The 19,166-nt window shown below is 46.8% G+C and overlaps 3 protein-coding genes and 1 long non-coding RNA gene across 5 annotated transcripts; 2 read left to right on the top strand and 2 right to left on the bottom strand.

Moving 5' to 3' along the window:
• Positions 1–292: 292 nt before the first annotated feature.
• On the top strand, positions 293–3,096 carry hacd2 (3-hydroxyacyl-CoA dehydratase 2). The gene is made up of 7 exons (XM_085920462.1): positions 293–646; positions 1,341–1,458; positions 1,543–1,561; positions 1,816–1,904; positions 2,263–2,384; positions 2,443–2,621; positions 2,760–3,096. Exons 1-7 carry the CDS (start codon positions 522–524, stop codon positions 2,840–2,842), a joined length of 735 nt encoding a protein of 244 aa, XP_085776588.1. The 5' UTR covers positions 293–521; the 3' UTR covers positions 2,843–3,096.
• Positions 3,097–3,308: 212 nt separating this feature from the next.
• adcy5 (adenylate cyclase 5) lies at positions 3,309–16,538 on the top strand. 2 transcript variants are annotated; one of them, XM_085920153.1, is made up of 22 exons: positions 3,309–4,039; positions 4,499–5,234; positions 8,977–9,126; positions 9,254–9,375; positions 10,299–10,410; positions 10,717–10,844; positions 10,921–11,079; positions 11,148–11,289; positions 11,355–11,495; positions 11,760–11,782; positions 12,069–12,213; positions 12,281–12,378; positions 12,448–12,535; positions 12,606–12,722; positions 12,796–12,954; positions 13,042–13,217; positions 13,824–13,844; positions 13,930–14,062; positions 14,143–14,406; positions 14,479–14,683; positions 14,765–14,889; positions 15,378–16,538. In XM_085920153.1, the coding sequence occupies exons 1-22, from the start codon at positions 4,023–4,025 to the stop codon at positions 15,507–15,509; spliced, it is 3,393 nt and encodes a 1,130-aa protein (XP_085776279.1). In that variant the 5' UTR covers positions 3,309–4,022; the 3' UTR covers positions 15,510–16,538. The 2 variants fall into 2 exon arrangements, with proteins under 2 accessions (XP_085776279.1, XP_085776278.1); XM_085920152.1 differs by having other exon boundaries at positions 4,412–5,234.
• LOC147051285 (uncharacterized) lies at positions 10,149–11,342 on the bottom strand. The gene is made up of 3 exons (XR_015067254.1): positions 11,236–11,342; positions 10,867–11,063; positions 10,149–10,548 (listed from the first exon to the last, which is right to left on the bottom strand). It is a non-coding gene; the product is annotated as an uncharacterized LOC147051285 (long non-coding RNA).
• Positions 16,140–19,163, bottom strand: sec22a (SEC22 homolog A, vesicle trafficking protein). Its single transcript, XM_085920156.1, has 6 exons — positions 19,016–19,163; positions 18,112–18,322; positions 17,801–17,964; positions 17,456–17,635; positions 17,193–17,377; positions 16,140–17,127 (listed from the first exon to the last, which is right to left on the bottom strand). Exons 2-6 carry the CDS (start codon positions 18,291–18,293, stop codon positions 16,927–16,929), a joined length of 912 nt encoding a protein of 303 aa, XP_085776282.1. The 5' UTR covers positions 18,294–18,322; positions 19,016–19,163; the 3' UTR covers positions 16,140–16,926.
• Between the last annotated feature and the right edge of the window lie 3 nt (positions 19,164–19,166).

The raw sequence follows: 19,166 nt of genomic DNA, 5'->3' as shown, positions 1-19,166 counted from the left end.
GAAATAGCACATAACTGTCATCAAAAGACCTGCAATGAATACCGCATAATTACCAAGCGAGTGATTCCAATTAATTATTCATCTAATCGTAATTTAAATTGAATAGTTGATTAATTTGTGTCTTCTGTATTTGTAAATACATATAACTTTAGGTTGTTGAGTGCAATTGATTACTTCATAACACAATAATACATAAATATTGTGCAACTATTCAAGTTGACACGAATTTAAAATAGAACAAATATTCTTGTCAGAATGCGGCTGACAAAACGTAACGAGCTAGTCACGTGACGCCACTTTCTTTTTTCAGCTCCTCTAATTATTACTCGCAATCATTGAACAATAAATTTTATACTGACTCATATTAATAATTCCTTATGATGATAATATAATGAGACAATGGAAGGAAACCAATGTTTCGTGACGTCACTTGTGTGTCTCGCCTCCTGTAGTTTTTCCGCCGTGACAGCGGCCACCTTCCAGGGCCAAAGATCGTCTGACGGATTCGATCTCTTGCAGTCATGTCGGCAGCTGCTTCGGGGGCCAGCAAGGCGGCTCACGGCAACGGAGCCCCGGATAAAAAGAAGGGACCCGGTGCCCTGTGCACCGCTTATTTGGTCATCTACAATGTTGTTATGACAGCGGGGTAAGCTAGCATGTTACTGATGCTAATGTGGGAGCACAGGCTGCACTGTTGATCATGGCTGCAATTATGATCAGTCATAATTTAAATGGTTTAAATATGAGAATTTATCTTTGATATAGTCATTGGTGATAATGCAAGCTGTTGTGATTTTTTAATGAACTTTGAATTTGCCTCCCAGTCATTTATGAACGCGGATTAACTTTAGGGGAGGCATGGTTGCGCATGCGCGTCGAGATTTGTTCTTTTGCGATTATGTTATTATACCAATTTGCTTTAGTCATCTATTTGGCTCCTTGATTTGATCGCCTTCGGAGTTTTGATCAAATAGAATGAGATTGTAGATACGTGAGGACGTGTTGTTTTGTGACAAGACAATTGGGCTGTGATTTTTAAATTCAAACCAATCATCACTCACATTTTAAGTTGATTTAGATACATGAAAATAATGAACAGAATGAATTGCACTCGCAAATAAAACATTTCCGATCAAATGTGTAAATGATTGCACAATTCTCACTGTGCCAACCAGTTGGACCACATTTTGAGTGCCTCCATTCACTCACTCACTTGCACACATACTGCAGTATATACTTTATATCGACTTACACATCTTCTTTATCATGAATGTTTCGTTTTTGCCATTACATTTTAGAATTGATTCCAGTTTTTCAGATAAGCAAATTTTGTGTTGCAGGTGGCTGGTGATTGCCGTGGGTCTGGTGCGAGCCTACCTGGCCAGAGGGAGCTACCACGGCCTTTACTACTCCATTGAGAAACCCCTCAAGTTCTTTCAGACCGGCGCCATCTTGGAGGTCTGCAGATTCATCTAAGACTGAAAATATAAAAAAAAAAAAAAAAGAGAGACTCTTATTCCATCCTTTTCTTTCCCTTCACAGATTGTACACTGCGCTGTTGGTAAGTTGAGCCTCCATCTTCAACTCACTTCAAATTTACATAGTCTAATATGAGCTACTTGTGGGAAAACTTTGTCTTTAATTACAAATGTTGCATCTATGTGCAAAACTGCCACTTACCTCGTCAAATACATCATTTTAGTGAGAAAAAAAAACCCGTCCTTCTTTGGCCACTAAGTGGCGCTACAATCCATTGGCATAACTATATGTAATCATTCTTAACAGCATGCAACAGTTTTTTTTTTTTTTTAACAGGGATTGTGCCGTCATCCGTCGTCCTGACCGGCTTCCAGGTCATGTCCCGCGTCTTTCTAACGTGGGCCGTCACACATAGCGTCAGAGAGGTGAGACACACGTGTGGGAATAATCACAGCGCAATGCCAAAGCTGCCACTTGATGAATACTTTTGATGCGCTGGCTGTAGGAGGTGTCGGAGTCGTGAGCAACGTAAGTCAGTGACGTCGTCTGGCGGCAACCGACGCGACGCCGTTGATTTGCTGTGTGGGCTTGATTGACGGACACGTTGATTGATATGTCCAAACACGATCGGCACGTTGGCTCTCTGTAGAAATGTAGAGCGTTGCTACTTTCCATTTATGACCTAACATTTGACATTTGTGAGCTCAAACCCGCATGGTTCTGCTTGAAGGAACCACCGTGGGACAACAAAGATCTTCTCACCTCTGTTGGCTCAATGTGCAGGTGCAGAGCGAGGACAGCGTGCTGCTCTTTGTCAGCGCTTGGACCATCACCGAGATCATCCGCTATTCTTTCTACACCTTCAGCCTGCTCAATCACCTGCCCTACCTCATCAAGTGGGCCAGGTAGGACCCACGGAGAACATTTCTCGCCGCACGGTCTGATCTCGGCCTTTTGTCACAGGTACACCTTTTTCATCGTGCTGTACCCGATGGGAGTGAGCGGCGAGCTTTTGACCATCTACGCGGCGCTGCCCCACGTGCAGAAGACAGGCCTGTACTCGGTCACGCTACCCAACAAGTACAACTTCTCCTTCGACTACTATTCCTTCCTCATCCTGGTCATGATCTCCTACATTCCATGTAAGCCCACCGAAATGTCCCTCAATCTGGTAGAGAAATGTTTTGGTCACCAATACCTCATTGAAGCTGACGTCCATTCTGTCTTCATAACCACGCACGAGCCAACAAAGCGTTCTTGGTTGTTTCTCCCCTCGGCAGTGTTCCCTCAGCTCTACTTCCACATGATCCGACAGAGGAAGAAGGTTCTGGGCCACGCCGACGCCTACAGCAAAGTGGAGTGAGAGAAGGAATCAAACCTTTTGCATCCAAACCAAAACGGACCTCACAAGCTCTTTTCATTTGTATTTCCCAACTACTGCCGTCTTTATTAGTTTTCCTCCATTTTATTTATGACCAAATTGCCATCAAGGATGCACTGAAGAGATCCGCCACTTTTTCTAAAAACAAAACAAACGAGTTCACCCCATCATCGTCATGTACCCGCAATTAATGTGTTTGTTTCTTGCTTTCGTGACAATAAACCTGTTTGAATTTCTGTCTGGTTTTGTTTTAGCGATGACAGTTTGGGGGGGATTTGGTCTTTTCAATGTTGCTCTGCTGAATTGCTGAGAAACTCTTTTTGTCCACTCAGGGTAGATTCCCCCCCGTTTTCTTATTTTATTCGTATTTTTTTTGCTCATTTCATCTTTCGCTCTATTATGACATCAGGCGGTCCATGGTTGGAGCATCCAGCAGTAAGAAGCTATTTTGATTGAATGGTATCTGGTCCAATGGCGTCTCCCGACCAAGCACCCCGCCTTCTTTAAGTACCCCAATGGGGGCGCGCGTACATTGTTGAGTCCACGATTTGTGCAGAAAAAGCTTCGGTAGCTCACCGGAGCTCGGATGACTGCTAGCCCCGTTCGTTCCCGGTGTGTTGCGTCCGTCACGACCAGTGTGATACGGAGGATGTGCGTCTAAGCCGAGCGCTGAGTGCCGCTCCCCGTTTAGGCACGGCACCGATGGCGACCCCGATCTGATCATCGGAGGCTCGCCTCGCACCCATCGGGTGGCCGGTGGTGATGCTTCCCTGGCAAACGACGCCTCACTCCTCCTCAGCGAGCGGCACAGGTGTCGGCCGGTTCGAACCGAAACAAGCACCGACGCCGCGGGGGATGAAGCACTCGACGACGCCGCCGATGCGAGCCCGTCTCCGGGGAGCAGCTCAGCTCCTCTCGGGTGCCTCTTAATTGGGCCCGATGATGTGGAGTCGAATCTACCTGGAGCGATTGTTCCCGAGCGCCGTGGGCCAAGTTCCCTTGTGATTCGTACGATTGATTCATGCAATTTGAGTTGGATTCTATTTTTCAGAATCATTTTGGAATGAATGTTTGGCAGTGTGACATTTGGATTTACTGCAAGTAACAAGTGGAAACAACGACAGCAATGTGCTTGTAGTTGAGGTTTTTTTTTTTTTTCACCATGTCCAGATCCAACAGGTTAGTATATTTGGAAATGTTCAAGTCTATTTGTTATCTTGGGTTTATGTCATTTATATTGTGTATTTTCTTCGAATATTTAAATTTTCCTCAATATTTTTAGTCAGGGAGTTTTTGACGGTCGTAGTTTCCCTATGTACTTTTTTTGTTGTATTCTTAATTTAAGAAAAATGTTTGTGGATTTTTTTTTTTACCATATTTTTTTTTCTAATCTATTTTTTCTCATTTTACATTTTTTCTATTGAGTTTTTCTCTGATAAATCTTTTTTTTTTTCCATTCTAATTTCCCAAATATTTTAGTGGCTTTTTTCTTCCAACACTTTTAGCTTTGAATCTGATAGCGGTATTTTATGGTTAATATATTTGCGACAGTGTCAGCCCGCCCGGTGCCGGCGAGCACCGGTCCGCCTGGGGTGAGTCCGACTCTGTGGCTAACGGTTGCGCGTACTCTACCCGGAGGCTCAACAGCCGCTGGAGGGACGACGAGGACCCTTCGGAGCGCCGGCGGGCCGGACCTCCCGGTTGCGTGGCCTCCACCATGAGCCGGGTCAGCTTCCGTTCCCGTTCGGCGTGGCAGGAGCGCGGCGGCGGCGATGAGGTTCGGGCCAAGTCGGTGGAGCTGGGCCTCCCTCAGGACGGCCTCCCCCCCGCCCCCGAGGCCAGCTTCTCGGCGGCGTCGTTGTGGTCCGGCGTGGCGCACGTCTTCAGCTCCAAAAAGTTCCAGTCGGAGAACCTGGAACGTCTGTACCAGCGCTACTTCTTCCGGCTCAACCAGAGCAGCCTGACCATGCTGATGGCGGTTCTGGTTCTCGTCTTTGGCGTCATGCTGCTCTTCCACTGCTCGGTGGGGAGCGAGCCCAGCGTGGCCTACGTGGTGGTCTTCTCCTCGGCCATCCTGCTGACCTTGGGACTGATGGCGGCGTGCAACCGGACGGGTTTCCGGCAGGACCACATGTGGGTGGTGTGCTATGCGCTCATCCTGCTGCTGCTGCTGGTGCAGGTGGTTGGCGTGCTGGTGGTGCGGCCCCGGGACGCCTCGGAGGGCATCTGGTGGACCGTGTTCTTCGTCCACGTGGTCTACACGCTGCTGCCGGTCCGTATGCGAGCCGCCGTGTTCACCGGACTGCTGCTGTCCGCCGTGCACGTGGCCCTGTCGTGGATGCAGAACAAGGTGGATCCCTTTCTCTGGAAGCAGGTGCAGTCATCTTTTCATTTGACTCCAGTATTGATTGATTTTCTCTTTGGTGGCAAATGTCTTCCTCATGCTTTCCCAAAAAAAAAAAAAAATGTTGACACGATTAGATAATCATTCCACCTTGGGCAACAAAACATGACCAATTAACAAGATTCAGGCGCGTGAAGTGTCAACTGCATATTTGTCACGTTGGTGCTGAAGCAACCAAAGTGGATGTTAACCTCATCGGAATGGAAATTTCCAGAGGCTTTTTTTTTTTTTTTTGCAGCTCAGACGTTCCGCGTAAAATGCAAAGTCGGCTTGTTTTGTAAGCACTCCGCAGTCTCGTTGTTTTGGTTCCACACGTAATGTGGCGCTGGAAATGGTGTACGTCACACTTAAGAGGATGTACATTAAAGCGCTCGCCCTAAAAAGCGTCTGGAAACAATCCTGTGCGGCCAATCAAAAGGGGCTGTTTACGTCTAGCCTCTTGCCTAGTGTTTTCTTTCACCGTCACACATTTTACAATCGGGATTGCAAATTCTTCACGGCTTCATCTGATCGATTAGTTCTCGATGAATCGTCGCGCATCGAAAATAATGGAACCTTGAGAAAAATAGGGCCGTGCCATTTTTTTTTTTTTTCTGCAAAACTTCCATGCCAGTTTCTCTAACAACTATCATGTGACTGATCCCGGGTTTGGCCGACGTTTGAACGTCATCACGTTGCCGCGTAAAAATAAGCCAGGGCCGCTGCCAAGTCCCGACCGAGACAACTCGATTTTCACGTAAGCGTTGAAATGTTAACAACAACAAAGCTAGCCAAGAAAGAATAAACTTTTGCAGCTTTCTCACAGCAACGCAAACACACCATTGACCAGCTCAAACATTCAAATCGTCTGAAAAGGATGTGAAAAATGGGGAATGAAATTCCATAGCTCAGTTGTTTGTTTACTTGGCCTCTTTAAAAGAATGCATTTTGATGTGAAGTCTGCAAATTGTATTCTATGCATGTATCTTTAATTACCTTTCAGTCACGTGACACGGAAAGCTGTTTTGAACCTGGTTAGGATGCACAGAAGGGACCCCCCCCCCCCCCACACACACACACACACACACACACACACACGCTCTCCATGCTTTGGTAGCTTAGCAACACATTCCCTCTTTAAAAAAAACAACCTCCCCATCAAACTCCAGTGCTAAGTGCTTCCCTCGGTTCCTTATTTTGTCTTTTTTTTTCCAGTGCAAATGGCAAATGAGGCGTAGCGTAAATATCAAGTCCCAAATCAACTCCAATGACTTACTAAATGTACTTTTGCACAAAAACACCTCAATGAAACGATTACGACCAATATTAGGGCGTATGTTGTCCAAAACACCTCGGATTCACTTCAAGGTTTCATTTTTAGTTAATTGGCGTTGGGGTTAGCGTTAGGCCGATAACAACGTAGCTCCTGAAGCACATTTGAAGATATTGTTTTTCTCTTCCTGGTCCATTGCCTTCAATCGTGCCCAGAGAGTGTGATGGCAACTTTGTGGATGTTTTGTCTCTCTCGGTGTGTCATCACAATCACGGCTCGTCCCTCTGCTAACGCTAAGCTGATGAATAGCAGTCAGCTCGGCAGATGCTGATCATGTTTAAAAGCAGCAGTTGGTTCCAGCGGGAAAAATGTCACACTGGACCATTTGTCTGATGATAGAACCTCTTGAATTCAATTATCAGGAGAAGTCATGTCTAAAAAAAAAAAAAAAAAACAAGGCGGCTACTAGCGTCAGTCGCGTTTAACTTATCTGTGGCCGAAGCGTGCTGGCCAGTTGTTTGTCCGCTATTGAATGGTTAGCCATGTTGCTAACACAACACATGGTTTGTGAAGTTGTGAACACGATGTGACTAAATGAAATGAAAAGCAAGCACTCAGTGACATTAGCGCAGACTATTTATAAGCACAGTCGGCCATTGTTAGCGGCGCGAGGAGTCCAGCCGACGGGCTCTCTTTTACACCATCATGCAAAGAGTTTTTGAAATCAGCTGACTGAATCCTGACTTGATTTTCCATACAAAACCACGACTGTACATGTTTTAAAAAGCCTCGGTATTAAGCTAACAGACAATTAGCTGATAGCTAAACTAGCTGCTAATCATGTAACATTTCACCGATTTGGGTCGTGTGAAGAATTCTAGACACATCAAACTATATACAACGGTCCATTTTCCAAAGAGTACGTGTAACATTTGTGACAAAATCGGATCAATTATCTCGAAAAATGACATGGGAAAGTGAGCGCTAAACGCTAATGGACTTGAGGTGACGAGGTCGTCGGCGAGGATGAAACATCCTGCCTGGATGGCGACGTGATTAAAGGATGCCGCTGCTCAAACATGGCGTGCGTGAGCGACCCAATGTTGTGAATCACCCACCGCCCAGCGCAACCATAATGCTCCTTTGGGGGAAAATGAACCAGATGTGTGGGCGGGGACACAGAGAGAGTCGCGTCGCACTACAAATAGGAGTTAGCGTTTCATGGTGAGTCAGCACATTTCGCACACCCACAACCAAGTGCTGCTCGTCTGTATACTTTGACGTGCCTTAACTGCAAATGGACAAACAAATCATTCACTGATTGATAGTGTTGATTCTAAGCTATGTGGGCGTTTCAGCTTGGGTGTGAAAGGGGCTTGCAAAAAAAAAAAAAAAAATCATGTGAGCGCTTTTTTTTGATCCTCTTGTGTTCACAATGAGGCCGAAGAGCGCTCAACATGGCGCGATATTAGCGCATGACCTGCATTACCTCCTGCAGGGCCACAATGTGCCTACTGTGCTGCTATTGATCCAAGAGAGGAAGTCACCAAAAAAAAAAAATGTGACGTCTTTTGAAAGCTCACAAAAAACTCATTTATTTATTCATGTTTATTTTTAGCGCCGGCGCAATCTGAATTCTCACAAAAAGCTTAAAGCCATGAGTCGAATTCCAAGATTCTTTAAGGAAGCTCGGCTTTGTTCCGCCACAACGTTGGTACGGTTAAGTCATGTGCTTTCAAAATTCAAGACGACTAACGCAAATTATATCAAAGTTGTTGATGAGATGATTTTTTTTTTTTTACTAGCAAGGAAAGGCACAATTGAATAGAAGCCAACATTGCCTGGAGGGAACGGCAGTCATGTTGTTCCAAGTCCCGAGGAGGAAAAGCCCGTGCTTTCCAAATAAGGGGCGGCGTGGATATTAATAGAATAGAAGAGCCCGCGTTTGTGTTGACCTGTTGACGAGACGACTTTATCTGATGGACGCATCGTTGCCGTGGCAACCGGGAGGCTGGGGGGGGGACAGCTGCGGGGAAGCGTCGGTCTGTTTTGTCTTTGTTGAAGCACCGCTAACGGGCCCGACCGACGGCGCCGGTGACTGGAGGAGCGGGAAATGGCAGCTCAAATATGTTTCTGAAAGCCCACTCGAAGATCTCAATTTTCAGTTTGAGGATTTTAGTGTGTCCCTGTTGGCGAGTTTGGCCGGTGGCGTATACTGAAAAGCAAAGGAATGGATGGGGGAGCCGTCCTCCACGTCATTGATTATCGATACGCTCTTGGAGTTGATGTGAAAAGAGCTTTTGTGTGTTGGAGTGCAGTTCCAGTTAGATAACAAGCGCTAATAGCAAAGGAGACATTTACTTTTGATGTTCCTCTCCTGTCCGCCATTTTTTTTTTTTAATGCGCTCGCCAATAGAAAACAATTTGACGATTTTAGAAGGTTTTTTTTTGTGTTTGCAGCTGGTGTCCAACATGCTGATCTTCTCGTGCACCAACATCGTGGGTGTGTGCACACATTACCCGGCGGAGGGCTCTCAGAGGCAAGCCTTCCGGGAAACGCGGGAATGCATCCAAGCTCGCTTGCACTCTCAACGGGAGAACCAGCAGCAGGTAAGAAACATTCCGCAATTATTTGGGGATTATTCTTAACGTCGTGCGGTCGTTCACCCCCCCCCCCCCATCTCGTCCTCAAGGTCGTCACGGCCAGAAATGTCTTTTGTTTGTTTTGTACCTGTAGGAGCGTCTGCTGCTGTCGGTGCTTCCCCGCCACGTCGCCATGGAGATGAAGGCGGACATCAACGCCAAGCAGGAGGATATGATGTTCCACAAAATCTACATACAGAAACACGACAATGTCAGGTAGAAAATGTATAAGAAGTGCTTGCTAAGCATTTTCAACGTTTGTGAAATTTGCTGAAATGGATCTATTTCATTCATTTTAATGACAAAGAATGAGCAACAAATAGTGATGTATCGCAAAGCACAAAAAAAAAAAAATCTAATAATAATACATTCTGGATTTGGAAAAATACTCCTATTGAAATATTGTAACTTCTGCTGGCTGAGGAAAGGGATGAAAGATTTTTTATTATTTTTTTAAAGGTTGGAAACTTTATTGCCAAATAACAAGTGTTAACATTGGTGAGCCCCTCTGCTAATGGGAAGCGACAATGCTGGTTGGGGGTAACTTGGCTAATTGGAGCTGCTAATTGGCGGCAACAGGAAGCTGAAGCTCAACTTTTCAATGTTGATGTTATGCAGGCCTGTGGCGAGAGCGAGCGAGCTAGGGAAGTTCATGAGGAGGTCATTAGCTCATGAATAAAAAAACATACAGCAGCCTGTGAAAACAAGCACGGCTACTGAGAGGGAAAAAAATAATAGTTACGTTGCTGTGTTATTCGGAAACGAGATTGTTTGTCGCCGTCTTTCAAATTGCCAGGACAAGCGGCCGCCGTATCGCTGGCAATTTTAGATCGAAATGTAGTTTTGCATTCTCTTATAGTTACACACACACACACACACACACACACACACACACACACACACACACACACACACACGGAGCCTTGAGGCAGTGCGGTCATGCGCTATTCATGAGATAAGCATGACTTTTATTTCAGGTTTGTGTCTTGAGGACCTTTTTGTAAATATAGCACAATAAAGCCTTGTTGCCGTTTGCCCACCATCTTTTAGTCCACATTTGGGATTGTTCAAGTACAGCGCAACAAATATGGGAACTTTTGAATGATCAAATCCTATTTTGGATTGTTTTGTGGCCGCAGCATCCTATTCGCAGACATCGAAGGCTTCACCAGTTTGGCGTCTCAGTGTACGGCTCAGGAGCTCGTCATGACGCTCAACGAACTCTTTGCTCGCTTTGACAAGTTGGCGGCGGTAAGTACGCCACGCATATTTGACATTTGCAAAAAGTTCGCCACCTGTTCTCCGTCCGTCTCTTGCTGTCGAGACGTGGAAGATAATCGTATGGCATCTCCGAGGAAACGAAGACTCCCGCCGCGTCTCGGTTTCTCCCTGTAAAATGAAAGAACAGAAGAGAACAGCGAAAGCCAGTTTATTGATCGTGATCATTTCAGATAGCTTAACGCTAACATATAATTGATTAAGCCAATGTCGGGCTAACAGAAATTAGCATTTGATTATTCTCTGCGATGAATTTGATTTGTTCGGACATGTTCTTAGGAGAATCACTGCCTGCGCATCAAGATCCTCGGCGACTGCTACTACTGCGTGTCGGGCCTTCCGGAGGCCCGCGCTGACCACGCCCACTGCTGCGTGGAGATGGGCCTGGACATGATCGAAGCCATCTCGTAAGATGACCGCCGGCCTTACGTGCTCCCTGTGCGGCCCCTCGCAATTGTGTTGTTGTTTTTTTTTCGGGGTCAGGCTGGTCCGGGAGGTGACGGGGGTCAACGTGAATATGAGGGTGGGCATCCACAGCGGGCGCGTCCACTGCGGCGTGCTGGGTTTGAGGAAATGGCAGTTTGACGTCTGGTCCAACGACGTCACGCTCGCCAACCAGATGGAGGCTGGCGGGAAAGCGGGGTAAGGTGAAATAGAAAATTAAAATCGTATTTTCTTTGAATTGAAATAAAAATCCATAAACTTTTCAGGCGCATCCACATCACCAAGGCCACACTCAACTATCTGAACGGCGACTACGACGTGGAGGCGGGAGCGGGCGGCGAGAGGAACGCTTACCTGAAGAGGAACAGCATCGAGACCTTCCTCATTGTCGGATGCAGCCAGAAGAGGGTAAATATTATTATTATTATTATTTTTTTTAAAAGCGTTAAGATATTTTTGTGCGTGTGCGACAGAAAGAGGAGAAGGCCGTGATCGCCAAGATGAATTGTCATCGGACAAATTCGGTGACTCACAACAGCAGCCACTGGACGGACAGACCTTTCTACAATCACCTGGCCAACAACAACCAAATCTCCAAGGAGATGAAGAGGATGGTAAGTTCTCATTCCGTTTTTCGCCCCGCAGATATTTCACGTTAAATCGCTTTACTAATGAAGCGTAGCGACACAATTGGCTTGATATGAATTTGCTTAATTGATCATGACTGAGATGCTCGTTACCATGGCGACAGTCAGCACCTGACCAGGGCAGGATCTTTTTGCTCGATGTGATGGACGTGACAGGAAGTTCACACGCGTGCACACATCCTTTCTGCAATTGTCCATGTCTTTGATTTGAGTTCTCTTTGTGTGTCGCAGGGCTTTGAAGATCCAAAGGACAAGTAAGTTTCCAAAATATCGCTTGCGAGCTTGTGCCACTTTTCCCCGGTGGCTGCTGGGGGAGTTCCCTTCATCTACGCCGTTAGTTCCCAAATGCTATTTCCAGTCTTTGTTGCCACGGAAACCCTCCCCTCCACGTGCCGGAGCGGGACGCCTACGTGGGCTAGCGAAAAGACGTGCAGCTTTAAAGCGACCACTAGGGGGCGGCTAGAGCATAAAATGTTCCTTGGTTGTCATCAATTCTGGCGTCTTCGGGTCAGCTGGATGTCACGGGTTTTTTTTTTATAGACACACGCAGGAGCACATGAACCCCGAGGACGAGGTGGACGAGTTCCTGGGCCGAGCCATCGACGCCCGCAGCATCGACCGCCTCAGGTCGGAACATGTCAGGAAGTTCCTCCTCACCTTCAGGGAGGACGACCTGGAGAGCAAGGTTGGACAGCGATTGCGTTCCTCCTCCTCTCGACGCCGGTGATCGTTAACGGCAATTTGCGTTGCAGTACTCCAGACAGATGGACTCTCGCTTCGGGGCGTACGTGGCCTGCGCCTCTCTGGTCTTCCTCTTCATCTGCTGCATACACGTAGTCATCGTGCCTTCGTGAGTCACACGGTCGCTCCATCCGGTTAGGAATGATCTGACTAATAATAACAAGAGTCACTGTGGCAGTTCGGACTTGATGAGGGGCTTCTTCACGTTCTGCCTGGTCCTCCTGATGACGCTCATGTTCGTGTCCAGCGTCTACTGCTGCTACGGGGTGAGTTGCCACGCCTGATCATTTGATCTCAATGGACTAAAAAAAAAAACGGGAGCAACCACGATTTTAGGTGTTCCCGATGGCCCTGCAGACCTTCTCCAGGAGGATCGTCCAATCACGTCTCAACAGCAACCTGGTGGGCGTGGCCACCATCCTGGTGGTCTTCTTGTCTGCCTTCATCAACATTGTGAGCGGCTCAAGCTTTTCCTTGACGTTTGGTGCTCGACCCCGAGGTGACCTTTCGAACCTTCTTGCCTCAGTTCAGCTGCAGCGGGTGCGACCTTCGCGGCTGGATCGGGGCGGAGCTTAACATCAGCCGGGATGCGGTTGAGGCCTGCCACGCCCGCTTACTCAATTACACACTGGACGCAGAGACGGGACCCTGCGGAGACCAGGAGCCCTTTTGCGGATTTCCTGAGGTACAGCAGAAAGCAGAAGTACTAAGAACTGGAAGTAGAAGTTCTAGAATCCTCAGGGTAGTGTTGAAAATGGGTTTCCTGTTCTAGTACTTTTCGTGGTGCGTGGTTCTGAGTCTGCTGGCGTGCTCGGTGTTCCTGCAAGCTCACAGCTTGGGCAAGCTTGTTCTCATGCTGTCCATGGAGCTTCTCTACCTTCTGGTGGTGGAGATACCGCGGGGCGCGCTCCTCGACAACCGCGACCTCCTCGCCGTGGCCAACGCTGCGTGAGTTCTGATCGGAGTCCGTACACGGCCAGTCCCGGATCACTCGCTTGTCTAAATGAAAACATCTCAGAGCACTTCAATCACATTTATACAAATGAAGCCAGTCAACTCACTCAAACATAATTGACCAGCATCAAGAGAGCAGCATAGCACTAATTTTGTCTAAATGACACTCAATTGACTTGAACAGTTCCTCGGCACCAATATAGTGGCAAATAACTGCTCTGTCTAAAAGAAGCACTAAAACACTGCATGTCTAAATAAACCTCAACTTCAATTTAGTCCCTGGCAGCAAAGCACTACTTTTGTTTAACGACACTCTTCAGTTCACTAACTGTGGTCCCTCAGCACTACTCAAGGATGTTTAAGCACTATTTTTGTCTGAATGAAGCTCGTCAACGCAAAGTTTATTGGCACCAGATTGCCACAGGGTGGCAGCAAAAAGCACTACTTTTGTCCAAATGAAACTTCTTGTTGAAATATAGTTCTTTGGCCAATGTAAATTTGTAAAATTGCGAAAAGTCATGACAAGGATGGATTTAGCGCAAATCGGGAATACGTATGTCATGTAGATGAAGGTTCAACATTTTTCTTTTCTGTTCTCAGCGAGCACGTGAACGGAACCAGGTGAGATCAACGCGCCGGCGCCGTCATCATCTTATTGCAGAAACAAAACCTTAACCTCGTGTGTGTATGTGCATGTGTATGGTAGCTGCGTGGTGGAGTCTAAGGTGCCTCTGAAGATCATGACGCCCGTGGTCATCACCGTGTTTGTGCTAGCGCTGTACCTGCACGCCCAGCAGGTGGAGTCCACAGCCAGACTCGACTTCCTCTGGAAGCTACAGGTCAGTTGGCCCCAATTAAAAATGTGAAATCTTTCTGAAACTGAACGGGCGAGGTGGCGTTTGTGCGTGTTTGCATGCAGGCGACGGAGGAGAAGGAAGAAATGGAGGAGCTGCAGGCGTACAACCGCCGGCTGCTTCACAACATCTTGCCCAAGGACGTGGCGGCGCACTTTTTACAGCGCGAACGCCGCAACGACGAGCTCTACTATCAGTCGTGCGAGTGCGTGGCCGTCATGTTCGCCTCCATCAGCAACTTTTCGGAATTTTACGTGGAGTTGGAGGGGAACAACGAGGGCGTCGAGTGTCTTCGGCTCCTCAATGAGATTATCGCCGATTTTGACGAGGTGACTAAACCGAAAGATATTTTTTGGGGGGGTAAAAAGACCTTTTATGAATGAAACTCGATCTGTGTGCAGATTATCAGCGAGGACAACTTCCGACAATTGGAGAAGATCAAGACGATCGGCTCGACGTACATGGCGGCATCGGGCTTGAACGCGTGCACGTACGACAAGACGGGTCGCTCGCATATCCGCGCCCTGGCCGACTACGCCATGCGCCTTATGGAGCAGATGAAGTACATCAACGAGCACTCCTTCAACAATTTCAAGATGAAGATCGGTGAGGAACGCCTGGCGCAAGTGTCCTCTAGAAGAAAACTAAGGCTACCTTTTTTTTTTCTCCCCTCTTGCACTCTGTTAGGTCTGAACATGGGCCCCGTGGTGGCCGGCGTGATCGGAGCCCGAAAGCCTCAGTACGACATTTGGGGCAATACCGTCAACGTGGCGAGCCGCATGGACAGCACCGGCGTGCCTGAGAAAATACAGGTGCATTTAGACAAAAGTAGTACTCTGATGCCCTCGAGATCGACGAGATTCTTTATGGGGAGTTAAGGATTTTCGTTTAGACAGAAGTAGTGCTTTGGTGCAGAGATAGTATGCCAATGTGAGTTGAGTTTTTTTTCCATTCAGACAAAAGTAGTGCCGTGTTACAACAAAACTATGAGATTATTCATTTGGTTGAAAACTGTTTATTTTACTTTCTGTCTACAAAAGATGTCATTTAAATATGAAGCCGTTGGAGCCCAATCGTTCGAAGAGTTCTCAGTGTGTTTTGTTTTCTTTCCGGAACACGTGACTACATCACACTCGGAACTATTTACGCTTGTTTTCATGCATTCAGGCACAATGTTCGAAAGTCTTTTACAATCTGAAGATCGACCGCATCACATTGAAATCTTTTTGTTGTTGTTGTTATGACGGCGTCATGTGAATGTTTTCATTTTCAAATCTTGCCTACTCTGTTGTTCTCTCAGGTGACGGCCGATCTGTACCAAGTTCTGAACTCTTACAATTACTCCTTGGAGTACCGAGGGGTGGTAACGGTTAAGGGCAAAGGCGACATGATGACCTACTTCCTCAACAGCGGACCTTCCAACAGCAGTTAACGCACTTCTTTTTCCTGGACCTTGAAGAGGGCATGCTAGAAGAAGTCCTGCTGGACTGACAGGAAGTCCAAGCCCCACCCCCTCACCCTTTCCCAAAACTCAAGGACAGAGTGAAGATGTTGAGACCAAAGAAACCAATCATAGTTGGCTGACATTTTGAACGAGACAAAGTCCGACCTCTTCTGAGCTCCTGAACGTGAGCGGCGGCCACTTCCTGTTTCTTATCCACTTGGAAGCAAAAAAAAAAAAGATGTCAGCAACAGACGCTTTTATAACTTTTGGACATTTTCTATTTTAACTTTGGAATGCCAAATTCTATATTTTGTACAAAACAATGTATTTGTCATTTTATTTAGATAAATTTAACATTTGCAATGTGACAGTCTGACAAATAGATGACGCAACCCCGCCCCCCCCCCCGATGGTATGACCCAGTGAATGTCAAAATGAGGCCTTTGAACTTGATCACTTTACACTAAAAGTATTCATCACTACAGCTGGTTCTGTTACATTCTTAAGTTTTGAATACAACCCAATGATTTTTAGATCATTTCAACGCGACGAGTTCTTTTGGAGTATTTTTCATACAGAGCAGAATGAGTAGAAATCAGGGAAATACACCAGTCCGGATGCTATTCATGTGACTTTATATGACACAAAGTATAAAGGAGATGTTTTATTGTTCTTTTCATGAATGGCTGACGAAAGGAATAAAAGAGCAAAGTCTCATTTGAGGACTGTTCAGTCTTTCGCCAGCAGGGGGCAACACATTCCACCAATTGGTCTAATAAGCAGTTTGAAGTTGGAACCTCCACAACTTGATGTTTTTTTTCTTTTTTTTCCTCTTCCCGGTTAATGAACACCTCTTACCATTTCGGCAATGTTTCTTTACATACATCCAGCAGCCACAACATAAGGTACACCTACACCTGATGACATCACACTAACAATGCTGATAAAAGGCTTTTGTGAGCTCAAATTGGCTGCTCCATTTACCCCTCCCCTTGACCCCAAAGATAATAAAAAAAAGGTTAAGTCAGTCCATAAATAAATAAACATTTTAAAGTGAGAAATAAGTGTGTTAGGCAGCATTGCATAGCTAGAAAACCCCCCACTAACTACCATCTCGGAAGAGAATTCAACTTTCAAGTCGTTTTTGGTTTAGGGAAAACTGGCCAGTGTCTCTCAGGCTGCGTTCAAGGTCATTGGATGATGTCAGGTGTTGTGTCCTTGTTTGCTCTCATGCTGCATTCAGGGTCGTCATAGTGCCGGTGGTGCGTTCGGAGTCGTCGGATGATGACGCTCGAGTTGCATTTGCAGTGAAATATAGTCCCGCGAGTTGTGTTCAGATTGTCGGACATCATCGCTCTCTTATTGCATTTAGGGTAGTCACTGACCTCTGGCGTTGAGGATCCGCTCAGACGTTGTAGTCGGGCGCCTTGCCCAGCGGCTGCCTGAGGTGCGTTTGTAGCGTCATGCAGGAGGCCACGGCCACGTGGAACAAAATCTGCCATAGGTTCCTGAGCTGGAACAGGTACATGTTGCACACGCACACCAGCCCCAGAGCCAGAAACGACTTTACGTTCCTCCACACCGAGAAGTTCGCAAACAGGAAGCACTGAGACACACGGGAATGTTCACGTTAGCCTGCTAGCATATTTGCCTATTTGTAGGAGAGCCAACCTGGTAGAGGCAGGCGGCGGTGCCCAGGAAGAAGGCGATGACGTAGCTGAAGTCCTCGTCCTCGTTCTGCAGGACGCTCTCGATGGCGTGGACGCCTCGCAGCAAGTTGAGTCCGCCGCACAATACGCTGAGGACGCACGAAACGGCGCCAGGAAGCGTCAAAGGCTCCAACGTCTGCGTGGGAGCTGCAGGAAGACGACATTCAAGACACTCGAAAACGCATCGGTGCCGATCCATTACTCCTGAGTGGCGCGCAAAGGTACCGATGCCCTTGTACTTGGCGGAGGAGCGCGAAGAGAAGCCGTTGATGGCGTGAAGGTCGTCGAGGGTCAGCTGGTAGGGGGGACGCAGCTTGATCTCCGTCTGCATGTCGGCCATGTTGATCTTGGTGGAGAGGGAGCGAGGGCTGTTGTAGCGATGCTTCGTCCTCTGGATCACCACGTCTGAACGTCCAGCACGGCACATTGTGACACACACACACGTCACAGTATCACGACACACAAAAGACAGAAGCTCACACAGACGCACTTACACAAAGCACGCAAGGACAGACAGACAGACACACACACACACACACACAAATAGGATGATGAAGAATAGGCTGTCACCAAATTCTATGAAGGAGTACGGCCTGATGGCTGCTCCGATGCGTTTGCTGTCGTAGGTGACAATGAATTCCTTCTGGAGTTCTTCCAAGAAGCAGAAGGCTAGCACGCTTGGGTAACTTGACAAACACACCATCGTGTAACACACACCCAGAGCGCTCGTGAAGCTACACACACACACATACAGACGCACACAAAGCTCTGATTAAAACATATCCAACGACATTTATAGTATGCTCAATTGACTGTAATGCTGAGTTCAGCATCATAGAAACAGAAAAGAATAAACATGTCTGACAGCAGAATTAGCGTACTTGACGTTGTAGGGTCCGCTCCTGAAGGTGCATCTGTCGGGAAAGTGCTGCAACTTCTTGGAAAGAGCCTTCAGGTGCTTTCTGGTCTCGTGCAGCTCTTGATCCTGCGCGTAGTCGGTGGACGCGGACAGCGGCAGGCCGTCGTCCACGCGCACCACCGAGGCAAACAACACGCCCGACATCTCAGCAAGACAATCCTATATCGTGCGTCCTAAGATCAAGGAGATGAGGAGAAAGAGAAATACTTTCAGGAAGACACAGGCTAATAATAAATGAAACACTAGCATAAGATTGACAAGACATATAAGGACTGCAAATAAAGATCGAAATGATGATCAGAATAATTATCCATTGATATAATATATTAGTAGATTCCATGGTCTTCAGCTCATTTTATTTTTGTAGTTAGTAGGTTAGGTTAGTAGGTAGTAGGAACATAATTTACACGACGTTAGCCTCAAATAGAGCAACTCAAATATGCTCCATGGGCGTGACGTCACAACCATGGAGAGCTCCTATTAGGAGAGACACCACAAAGGCCTCAATGTTAACATGTACAACCGTTAAACTCTCCTAAATATTGTTCGAAATTAAACAGACAACTCAGTCGCGACAAATACGTACAAACCACTAGCTTAGAATGTGGCTCTATAGGCTCCATTTTGTGGCATACATTAAAACCACAATGGATACTCACATTTAATGAAGTCTTGTTAAAATGTGGTTTTTAAAGTTAAAACGTCATTTATAATAACACTGCTGTGAAGCTACCACGCTATACGAGCAGCCGCTCCAACGCTTCCGTGTGGCTAACGTTAGCATGCTAAGGAAATGCTAAAGGACCGAAGCTTACGAATGGTGTGAGAAAACGATAAAAAAAAATATTTGAGTTGTTTTTTGGTACCTGAAGAAATGAAGTGGCATCGCGGGTGTGTTTGGGACGTCTGAAGAGTATCAATGTAACGATAAATGACAAGTCCAAACGTGGCTGAAGAACCTTGTTTGACTGGTGCTAAGTTTACGTGGCTGACCCGCGATGCATTGTGGGAAAGTAT

Source organism: Syngnathus leptorhynchus, chromosome 9 (genome assembly GCF_054491065.1).
Source record: "Syngnathus leptorhynchus isolate UIUO chromosome 9, UIUO_Slep, whole genome shotgun sequence".
Lineage (NCBI taxonomy): Eukaryota > Metazoa > Chordata > Actinopteri > Syngnathiformes > Syngnathidae > Syngnathus > Syngnathus leptorhynchus.
This window is presented reverse-complemented; position numbering and strand designations above follow the sequence as displayed.

Coding starts and splice junctions, on each gene's coding strand:
- hacd2 (XM_085920462.1), top strand. CDS start 522: ATGTCGGCAGCTGCTTCGGGGGCCAGCAAGGCGGCTCACGGCAACGGA. Junction 647..1,340: donor AATGTTGTTATGACAGCGGG/GTAAGCTAGCAT, acceptor TTTGTGTTGCAG/GTGGCTGGTGATTGCCGTGG. Junction 2,385..2,442: donor TACCTCATCAAGTGGGCCAG/GTAGGACCCACG, acceptor CTTTTGTCACAG/GTACACCTTTTTCATCGTGC.
- adcy5 (XM_085920152.1), top strand. Junction 12,536..12,605: donor GCGTCTACTGCTGCTACGGG/GTGAGTTGCCAC, acceptor CCACGATTTTAG/GTGTTCCCGATGGCCCTGCA. Junction 12,955..13,041: donor CCTTTTGCGGATTTCCTGAG/GTACAGCAGAAA, acceptor TTCCTGTTCTAG/TACTTTTCGTGGTGCGTGGT.
- sec22a (XM_085920156.1), bottom strand. CDS start 18,293: ATGTCGGGCGTGTTGTTTGCCTCGGTGGTGCGCGTGGACGACGGCCTG. Junction 17,636..17,800: donor GTACTCCTTCATAGAATTTG/GTGACAGCCTAT, acceptor CTGGACGTTCAG/ACGTGGTGATCCAGAGGACG. Junction 17,128..17,192: donor CCGCCGCCTGCCTCTACCAG/GTTGGCTCTCCT, acceptor CGTGTGTCTCAG/TGCTTCCTGTTTGCGAACTT.